General features: G+C 33.5%; 1 protein-coding gene across 1 annotated transcript; it reads left to right on the top strand.

Annotated features, from left to right (window-relative positions):
- The first annotated feature begins 1,460 nt into the window (after positions 1 to 1,460).
- On the top strand, positions 1,461 to 11,623 carry LOC132153302 (leucine-rich repeat-containing protein 63). The gene is made up of 9 exons (XM_059562673.1): positions 1,461 to 1,545; positions 1,914 to 2,276; positions 2,364 to 2,516; positions 2,857 to 3,017; positions 4,271 to 4,369; positions 4,452 to 4,588; positions 4,685 to 4,768; positions 9,865 to 10,104; positions 11,236 to 11,623. Exons 1-9 carry the CDS (start codon positions 1,461 to 1,463, stop codon positions 11,402 to 11,404), a joined length of 1,491 nt encoding a protein of 496 aa, XP_059418656.1. The 3' UTR covers positions 11,405 to 11,623.
- The last annotated feature ends 151 nt before the right edge of the window (positions 11,624 to 11,774 follow it).

The raw sequence follows: 11,774 nt of genomic DNA on the forward strand, positions 1-11,774 counted from the left end.
TATTTCAGAAATGATAGACAAATAAGTTAGCTAAACTAAAAGTTTTAAGAAAAACGTTGCATGAATGATGAGGTATTACGCTTGTGTGTGTGTGTGTGTGTGTGTGTGTGTGTGCACTTCTGATGGGTTAAATGCAGAGCACAAATTCTGAGTATGGGTCACCATACTTGGCTGAATGTCACGTCACTTTACTGGAAGAAACTATTCAACTGCAGTATTCATTTAACCATTTGAAAGGAAATGACTTCATCTGAGTATATAATATGTTCATAACTATCGGATCCTCGTGTGTTCATGCACTGCACATACAGTGTAGATACAGTCGATCTTTACAGAAGTTATTACGCGCAATGGAACTAGCGGGTGACGTCACACAGGAGACACGCCTGGCTTTGATGTTTCCGCGCGTCGTTGTGAGTTTGACAGGCGGTTGCTAGGCCGGTTGCTAAGGACGCAGATTCACGGAGGATGTCTGGTGAGTTTCAGGCGCGCGCTTTATTTCTGTTTTCATGGTTTAAAGTTTGAAATCCGTGAATGACGGAGGAATTGCATCATGCACTTTGATTAAATCATCGATGCGTCCTCAGATTCGGTTTCGCTGCTTTAACATGACATTTGATATTTAATCGACATATAATAGGCTATATTAATTATTAATATGTGATAATATAAATTATTAGGATATTTTAACTATTTTTATTGAAACCTTGTTTTATATATATATATAAGTTATGATTTCATAACAGCTTATATCATAATAGTGGGGGGGGAATAAATAAAAGAAATAAGTTAACAAAATACCCCAACATCTGTTGTTAAATATATGACATCATGTAATAATATGACATATTCATGATTGTTTTCACATTTCTGCAATGCACAATAAAGAAATAATTATATGCTATTTAAATTAGAATTCATTTCTGCATCATGCAGCATTGGTTGTACTATTTAACTCTTAAATTGCTGATTTCCTGCTAAAATATGAATGTCTTTAATATATTTCCAGCTCTCAGATTCTGGTGAGATTCTCTCAACATAAAGAACATTCTTGTAGTAATGTTAATGGAATGTTCGCTCAAACGTATCTGTTCTTTAATTTCTAATATTCTCAAAACATTAGCGCGGAAACAATATTCATACATTGTTCATGGAATGTTTTTCTACATTCTGAAAAATGCTGGGTTGTTTAAACACAACTTCAGGTCAAATATGGACTAACCCAACCGTTGGGTTACATTTTTTTATACATTTTTTAACCCAAAGTTTTGTTGGTGCTTATTTGACCTAAAGTTGTGTTTAAACCACCCAGCATTTTTCATAGTGTAGAAAAATGTTCTAGTCCTAGTTTAAGTGAATTTTAGCTAGATGTTCTTAGAAGTTGTTTCTGTTCACTGGGATGTCTATTTCTTTGCTTCGATGTTTATATGAAATGTGTTTGATGTTTCTGATGAAGCAGAATGGATGTGCTGAATCTGTTGAGACGGCCGCTGCCCCCTATAAAGACAGCACACTACACGACGCTGCCTTCGCCCAGATCTGCAGGTGACTCTATGAACATCACTGCATCGGTTCTGCTCATCATCATGTTTGGATCGATAGGGGGAATTAAAACATGATTCGCTGAAATTACCCTGATTAATGAAAATGACATTTGATTTGATATGATTGTATTCATTGATAGTAAAAGCACTGCATGAGGAAAATGCAGTTAATTCCATTATTTTGTATTATTGAAATGTTAATGAATCTGTTTCGATATTAACTATTAATATTTCTTTATGCAGTATATCATGTCTTATTTCATTGTGTTGAGTTTGAGTGGAAGTGTCTTGTTTCTCATTACTGTGATGTAAATCACTCACACTATAAATAACTCTGTTCAATTCCATTCTGTGGTCTCTGTGTTCCAGGTCGCGATGAAGTGAGTAAGTCCACCTGTCGTCCACAGACTCTTCGTGAGGACGATGATGGTGTCGCTCCGATCATCAGTGGTTTCTCCCAGCATCCTCAGCGTGTCGCACCTGTGCCTCGATCTCCTCGACCTCCTGACCTCTTCTGCCTCAGTGACTTCCTGCAGGTGAGCGGGTCGGGCCAGGGGTCAGCGGACGGGTGGAGGAGGACAGTTCTGTCCCGCTGTAACTACAGGAAGCTGCTGCGTCTCTTCCTGTCAGAGCTGCACTGTGGATGGCAGGATGCAGTAGCCAATCAGACGCTGAGCTGCAAGGGCTTGTCTCCGCCCACACGCAGGATCCCTCGCAGACAGATCATATGTGGTAATAATACATCAACATGCTGCTGGATCATCAGTGTAACAGACGAGTGTGTGTTCTTTAGCTCTGTGTGTGTGTGTGTGTGTTCAGAGTTAGCAGCCATGGTTCAGATGGAAGCACGAGCACAAAACTCTTTCAGGAGTAAATCTGGAGTTTGTCGACCATCTGAAGATCAATCAGTGAATCAGCAATGGACGAGACTGGAGAGACGGACCGAACACACCCAACATGAGGCCTACACAGGCAAGAACACACACACTTTATCAAAGTTAAGACTCTGCCACCCCCACCCCAAACTCCTCTTTTCAACACGCCCCCCCACGTCTATGTCACTATGTGGGAATGTTTTACATAAAACCTCCCACATTTTCACTCAAAGAAAGAAGAATTCCCATATGTGCCAATTAAAACATTGATGATTATTATTATCATTAGCGTTTCTGGAAATACTCCATAGTGTGTTTTATCTCTCATTTCAGTTCTCCATTCTGTTTGCTACATCATTTTAAGTCCGATGCACCTGTAATTTAAGAGTCATCAGTTCAGCGGTGAGCGGTTCTTAAAGTCTCTGGTTCTTCTGCAGCTCATGAAGTTCTTCTGAATGCTGTGACGAGCAAACACTTCCAGAATTCCCGTCGCTCTCGATCCCCGTTCCGTCGCGCGGGAGAGCATGACATCATCAGTGCGTCTGAACTGGCCGTCCTCGACTGCGTCACGCGAGGAGGAACCAGACTCAGCTTCAAGGTGTGTGTGTTGTAATAGTCCTCACTGGTCAACTCCTTAAAGTTTTATATTTCATGGTTCTTTTTTAAAGAAAGTCTCAGTGTATGAACCCAGAAATCACTTGATCAGCAGTCTGCTGCTGTGTTCACGGCGTAAGCTCTCCACAGACTCCTGATCGAGTGTTTGTGGTCGTCGATCTCCTGGAGTTCCTGCGTCCCGCTGAACGAAGCCTGTGTTCTCATGTCTTCAGTGGCGTGTGACAGCAGATCTTCTGCATCCACACAAAGAGCTTTAGATCCTTAGGAAATGAAACGATCTGATTAAAAGAGGAAGAAGAGGATGTGTGCTTCTCTTTTGCCTCGTTTATTTTTATTCGCAGTTTAAGGAACTGTTTGCGGGCACGTCTTTAATTGTGTTTTATTCGATGTAATGAGGTCTTGGGTCATTATTGACTTCAGTTTGGTATTTGTGTTCATCAGGAGTAGAAGAGAAATGAGTCTCAGTTTGTGCACACATAAAGCTACAGACTTTAAACCATTTACTGGTGTAAATGACAACATTATCTTTGATTACTCTAGTCATTAATTCTGATGAATCTCTTTTTTTTGTCAGTAAAAGGATTAAGCCATATGTTGATGTTTGTTACCATAATTTCACTGCGGTAAAAAGCTGTTCTCAGACACAGAGTGAAGCAGAGTTGCTTGTTCCAGTGGCTTACTTGTTTTATAAATTATTTTAATTCGGATGGTCAAGCAATGAACATTTTGATCAAATGAATTACACAATGTGCAAATTAATACAATTAATCGCAAATTAATCAATAAGGAATAAGGAAAAGACGTAGTAGGAAAGAGAATGATTCAAAAGCCATACTTATGTCCCTTGTTATGTCTTCACACAGTAAACCAAACAAGCGTTTCATAGCAAAGACAACTGTGCTAAACACTGAGACAAGAAATAAATACATTTACGAGCGGCTTTTAACTTCTGCTGATTGACTGCTTCTCTCGAAGAGTGTACTTACAATGTTTTTTGCTGGCACTTGATCACACTTTCCTGCTTATCACAACAAATGGCCAAGCAAGCACATGACACTGACAAGGTAAGCGATACAGTACGAGGCCAAATGCCATTTAAGCAGTGTTCACTACGCATATGTCTAATATACTTCATCACACATTAAATTGACAGCCCTAATTTGAATATGTATTTTCATACTATTAATAGTAATAACTTTATGAAATATTATTAATATAGTGTGTTTCCCCCCACAGGCTCATTTCATCTGTGATCTTCCTGACGTGTCGTCACTGTCTGAACGTCTCCGGTATCTGAACCTGTCCTTCAATGACCTCACACAAGTTCCTCAGGAGGTTCGTTACACTCGTTGTGATTTCTGTCATGATGAACATCATGTGCTGTTGTTTGATGCGGTCCCTCGTTTTCCTCTCTCAGGTGTGTGATCTTCATCAGCTCCAAGAGTTGAAGATGAGGAATAACCCCATCGAGGAGCTTCCTGCTCAAATCAGCAAACTCCACAAGCTCCAGACGCTAGTCGTCTCCTTCTGCAAGATCACACAGCTGCCCGAGCAGTGAGAGACACATACACACTAATTCTGTCCTTGTTACTGTAATTATTACTATAAAAAATGTAATACAGTGATTTATTTATTTATTTGTGTGTGTAGGCTGTACTCTCTTCCGTGTCTGCAGCATCTGGACGTGTCCTATAATCTCCTCAGTTCTCTCAGCAGTGACATCAGACACCTCAGGTGTGATACCAGACCATCATTCACTCAGACTAGAGGCCTGTTCACACCTAAACCAATGACTACAATGCTTAATATAATGATACCTATAGCAATCTATAATGATATCTACTGATAACAATAGTGATAAATATAACAATAACTATAACAATGAACAAATAACTAATTATAGCAATACCGTAAAATAGAAATACAATAGTACTAATTACTGGTAACTATAATGATAAATATAGAATTAACTATAGCAATAACTATAACGATATCTACCGATAACTATGATGATAAAATGATGACTATAGCAATAACTGTAATTATATCTAACGATAAATAGTGATAAATAAAACAATAACTATAGCGATAGTCTACCGATAACTATAGTGATAAATAAAACAATAACTATGGCTATAGTCTACCGATAACTATAGTGATAAATAAAACAATAAATATAGTGATAGTCTACCGATAACTATAATAATAAATAAAACAATAACTATGGCTATAGTCTACCGATAACTATAGTGATAAATAAAACAATAAATATAGTGATAGTCTACCGATAACTATAATAATAAATAAAACAATAACTATAGCGATAGTCTACCGATAACTATAGTGATAAATAAAACAATAACTATAGCGATAGTCTACCGATAACTATAGTGATAAATAAAACAATAACTATAGCGATAGTCTACCGATAACTATAGTGATAAATAAAACAATAACTATAGCGATAGTCTACCGATAACTATAGTGATAAATAAAACAATAACTATAGCGATAGTCTACCGATAACTATAGTGATAAATAAAACAATAACTATAGCGATAGTCTACCGATAACTATAGTGATAAATAAAACAATAACTATAGCGATAGTCTACCGATAACTATAGTGATAAATAAAACAATAACTATAGCGATAGTCTACCGATAACTATAGTGATAAATAAAACAATAACTATAGTGATAGTCTACCGATAACTATAGTGATAAATAAAATGATAACTATAGTGATAAATAAAACAATAACTATAGCGATAGTCTACCGATAACTATAATAATAAATAAAACAATAACTATAGCGATAGTCTACCGATAACTATAGTGATAAATAAAACAATAACTATAGCGATAGTCTACCGATAACTATAGTGATAAATAAAACAATAACTATAGCGATAGTCTACCGATAACTATAATAATAAATAAAACAATAACTATAGCGATAGTCTACCGATAACTATAGTGATAAATAAAACAATAACTATAGCGATAGTCTACCGATAACTATAGTGATAAATAAAACAATAACTATAGCGATAGTCTACCGATAACTATAGTGATAAATAAAACAATAACTATAGCGATAGTCTACCGATAACTATAGTGATAAATAAAATGATAACTATAGTGATAAATAAAACATTAACTATAGCGATAGTCTACCGACAACTATAGTGATAAAAAAACACAATGACTATAGCGATAGTCTACCGATAACTATAGTGATAAATAAAATGATAACTATAGTGATAAATAAAACAATAACTATAGCGATAGTCTACCGATAACTATAGTGATAAATAAAACATTAACTATAGTGATAGTCAACCGATAACTATAGTGATAAATAAAATGATAACTATAGTGATAAATAAAACAATAACTATAGTGATAGTCTACCGATAACTATAGTGATAAATAAAATGATAACTATAGTGATAAATAAAACAATAACTATAGCGATAGTCTACCGACAACTATAGTGATAAAAAAAACACAATGACTATAGCGATAGTCTACCGATAACTATAGTGATAAATAAAATGATAACTATAGTGATAAATAAAACAATAACTATAGCGATAGTCTACCGATAACTATAGTGATAAATAAAACATTAACTATAGTGATAGTCAACCGATAACTATAGTGATAAATAAAATGATAACTATAGTGATAAATAAAACAATAACTATAGTGATAGTCTACCGATAACTATAATGTTAAATAAAATGATAACTATAGTGATAATCTACTGATAACTATAATGATAAATAAAACAATAACTATAGCGATAGTCTAACGATAACTATAGTGATAAATAAAACATTAACTATAGTGATAGTCAACCGATAACTATAGTGATAAATAAAATGATAACTATAGTGATAAATAAAACAATAACTATAGTGATAGTCTACCGATAACTATAATGTTAAATAAAATAACTATAGTGATAATCTACTGATAACTATAATAATAAATAAAACAATAACTATAGCGATGGTCTACCGATAACTATAGTGATAAATAAAACAATAACTATAGTGATAGTCTACCGATAACTATAGTGATAAATAAAACAATAACTATAGTGATAGTCTACCGATAACTATAGTGATAAATAAAATGATAACTATAGTGATAAATAAAACAATAACTATAGTGATAGTCTACCGATAACTATAATGTTAAATAAAATGATAACTATAGTGATAATCTACTGATAACTATAATGATAAAAAAAACAATAACTATAGCGATGGTCTACCGATAACTATAGTGATAAATAAAACAATAACTATAGTGATAGTCTACCGATAACTATAGTGATAAATAAAACAATAACTATAGCGATAGTCTACCGATAACTATAATGATAAATAAAACAATAACTATAGTGATAGTCTACCGATAACTATAATGTTAAATAAAATTATAACTATAGTGATAATCTACTGATAACTAAAATGATAAATAAAACAATAACTATAGCGATAGTCTACCGATAACTATACTGATAAATAAAACAATAACTATAGTGATAGTCTACCGATAACTACAGTGATAAATAAAACAATAACTATAGTGATAGACTACCGATAACTACAGTAATAAATAAAACAATAACTATAGTGATAGTCTACCTATAACTACAGTGATAAATAAAACAATAACTATAGTGATAGTCTACCAATAACTACAGTGATAAATAAAACAATAACTATAGCGATAGTCTACCGATAACTATAGTGATAAATAAAACAATAACTATAGTGATAGTCTACCGATAACTATAGTGATAAATAAAACAATAACTATAGCGATAGTCTACCGATAACTACAGTGATAAATAAAACAATAACTATAGCTATAGTCTACCGATAACTATAGTGATAAATAAAACAATAACTATAGTGATAGTCTACCGATAACTACAGTGATAAATAAAACAATAACTATAGTGATAGTCTACCGATAACTATAATGTTAAATAAAATGATAACTTTAGTGATAAATAAAACAATAACTATAGCGATAGTCTACCGATAACTACAGTGATAAATAAAACAATAACTATAGTGATAGTCTACCGATAACTATAATGTTAAATAAAATGATAACTTTAGTGATAAATAAAACAATAACTATAGCGATAGTCTACCGATAACTACAGTGATAAATAAAACAATAACTATAGTGATAGTCTACCGATAACTATAGTGATAAATAAAACAATAACTATAGCGATAGTCTACCGATAACTACAGTGATAAATAAAACAATAACTATAGCTATAGTCTACCGATAACTATAGTGATAAATAAAACAATAACTATAGTGATAGTCTACCGATAACTACAGTGATAAATAAAACAATAACTATAGTGATAGTCTACCGATAACTATAATGTTAAATAAAATGATAACTTTAGTGATAAATAAAACAATAACTATAGCGATAGTCTACCGATAACTACAGTGATAAATAAAACAATAACTATAGTGATAGTCTACCGATAACTATAGTGATAAATAAAACAATAACTATAGCGATAGTCTACCGATAACTATAGTGATAAATAAAACAATAACTATAGCGATAGTCTACCGATAACTACAGTGATAAATAAAACAATAACTATAGCTATAGTCTACCGATAACTATAGTGATAAATAAAACAATAACTATAGTGATAGTCTACCGATAACTACAGTGATAAATAAAACAATAACTATAGTGATAGTCTACCGATAACTATAATGTTAAATAAAATGATAACTTTAGTGATAAATAAAACAATAACTATAGCGATAGTCTACCGATAACTACAGTGATAAATAAAACAATAACTATAGTGATAGTCTACCGATAACTATAATGTTAAATAAAATGATAACTTTAGTGATAAATAAAACAATAACTATAGCGATAGTCTACCGATAACTACAGTGATAAATAAAACAATAACTATAGCGATAGTCTACCGATAACTATAGTGATAAATAAAACAATAACTATAGTGATAGTCTACCGATAACTACAGTGATAAATAAAACAATAACTATAGCTATAGTCTACCGATAACTATAGTGATAAATAAAACAATAACTATAGTGATAGTCTACCGATAACTACAGTGATAAATAAAACAATAACTATAGTGATAGTCTACCGATAACTATAATGTTAAATAAAATGATAACTATAGTGATAAATAAAACAATAACTATAGCGATAGTCTACCGATAACTACAGTGATAAAAAAAACAATAACTATAGTGATAGTCTACCGATAACTATAATGTTAAATAAAATGATAACTTTAGTGATAAATAAAACAATAACTATAGCGATAGTCTACCGATACCTATAGTGATAAATAAAATTAACTATAGCAAAAACTCTAAAAATATCTACCTATAACTATAATGATAAATAAAACAACAACTATAGCTATAACTCTAACAATATCTACTGATTATTATATTGATAAATAAAACAATAATTACAGCGATAACTGTAACGATATCTACCAATAACTATACTGACAGATTTAACAACAGCAACTATAGCATGAACTGTAATGATAACCCCAAGTAACTATATTGATAAACATAACTAAACAGATAACAATCTGTTATTAATGCAATTTTTGTTATCTGCCGCACTGAATGCTTGAGCTCTTCAAAACAGGGTGGATTCTGAGCTCTCTAAGTTTGTATAGTTTATCAGCTGGAAAAAAATACTCTGAAAGTGACAGTCATAATGATATATTCCAATGGTATATTCTGTGTGGTGTGTGTGTCCAGGTCTCTGAGGTCTCTAAACGTTGAAGGGAATCGGTTGGTGGCTCTTCCCCCTGGTCTGCTCCATGTGTCCATGTCGGAGCTCAGGATGTCTGGGAATTACACACACGTGTTACTGTGGAGCGAGAACAGCTGCAACTCTCCTCAGACGCTGCTGCACACGGCTGCACACACACTCACACACTCACACGCACAGCAGCTCTACACACACCTGCCGCCTGCTGCACGCGTCATCCTGAACAGGTACACACACACACACACACTCACACACACACACACACACACACACACACACACACACACACACACACACACACTCTCTCACACACACTCTCTCACACACACACACACACACACACACACACACACACACAAACACAATTAATAGCAATAAGCTTAAACTTTTATAACTTTTTTAATTACCCTTATTTATTTATTTTTTCACTTCAGCAATCATCTGCCAAGTGTCTTCTTGTAAAAGAAACCAAACTTAAGTCTGCTCTCCAAATCATTCAAGATTTTGTTTGAAATTAAATTTTCAGGTGATTAAGAGATTAAAAGGTAATACATGGATCATAGCTATTACATAAATATAATTAAATTTCTTAAAATCACCTAAAAATACAAAATAATACATAAATAAAAATATTACCAAACTAAGTACTATTTATCTTTATTGAAACAAAAAAAAACAAAAAATAATTCTGTCATTTTTGACCACCATGCAAGCAGCACAAGAGGGTTTAAAACATGTTGAGCAGTCATGACTGGTGCAGCTGGGATCACTTCACATACTGATACAGTGTAGATGTAAATGACTGAATAACTCTGAACCGTTAAAGTGTTCCTATGAACAAGATCATAATTCCAGGCTTTTCTTCAGGTGTTTCTATATGAAATGCATCTTCTCATTCAAATGGAAGATGTCTGTTTTTCAAGCCCAATGTAAAAAAGGTGATTTCAGACAGCTTTAAGACTCGTTTATCTCTGTGTGAAAGCCTGTAGAGTCTCTTCTTTTCATGTTTCTACATATGACAGCTTTTCTTATGCTCCGTGTTGTATGTGCTGTTAATTCCAAATTTATAACCTTCTTGCTCTTTTTTTCCTGGTCTGTAGGTCATGTTTAAAATAATAAATGTTTTATATATATATATATATATATATATATATAAAGAAGAGGACTGACACTGAACTTCAGTGTGACTGTTGATCACAAGAAACTTGAGGAACATAATGTTCATGACATATCTTAAGGATTCAAAACTCTCTATGTATATGTACACTGTTAGCAGAAGTGTGACTGTTCTGTTCCGAGCTGTTGGAAGAGGGTTGACACGGTGAAGTAATTAACACTGTGAAGTGTGTGTGTTTCAGTGCTGATGTGTGTGACGCTTGCTCGGGTCCCATGTTCGGTGCGGGTCTCAAGCTCATCCGTCCCGTTCACAGCGTGTTTGGGCTTCCGACTGTCCCGGTCCTGTTCTGCTGCTGTTCTCCTGCGTGTCTCCACAGATTCAGGAATCACACACAACCAGACGCAGTCTGATCAGACAAGAGCCACTGTGTTTACACTTCTTTAAAACACCTTCAGAGGAAAATGGACAAATCATGTCAAATACTTATTTCATTTGGACTGTTCTGAACTTCCTCTCGAGCCACTGTCCTGCTCTCATGAAATGTTATACTGCTGTGTTATACATAAACACTTCCTATTATACTTCTCATTCTTTAATTGGTCAAATAAAAGTCCATTTACTTTATACAATAAAATAAACTTCCAAAACTTTACAGAAAAATAAAACAAAAAGAAAATCGGTATTTTTTTAATGAAATTATATATTAAAAAAAAAAATATGTGATCAGTTATTGTAGTGTTGCATATTAAAAATGTCCAAGTGTCTTCTTTTAAAAGAAAC

The sequence above is a fragment of the Carassius carassius genome, chromosome 11 (genome assembly GCF_963082965.1).
Source record: "Carassius carassius chromosome 11, fCarCar2.1, whole genome shotgun sequence".
NCBI lineage: Eukaryota > Metazoa > Chordata > Actinopteri > Cypriniformes > Cyprinidae > Carassius > Carassius carassius.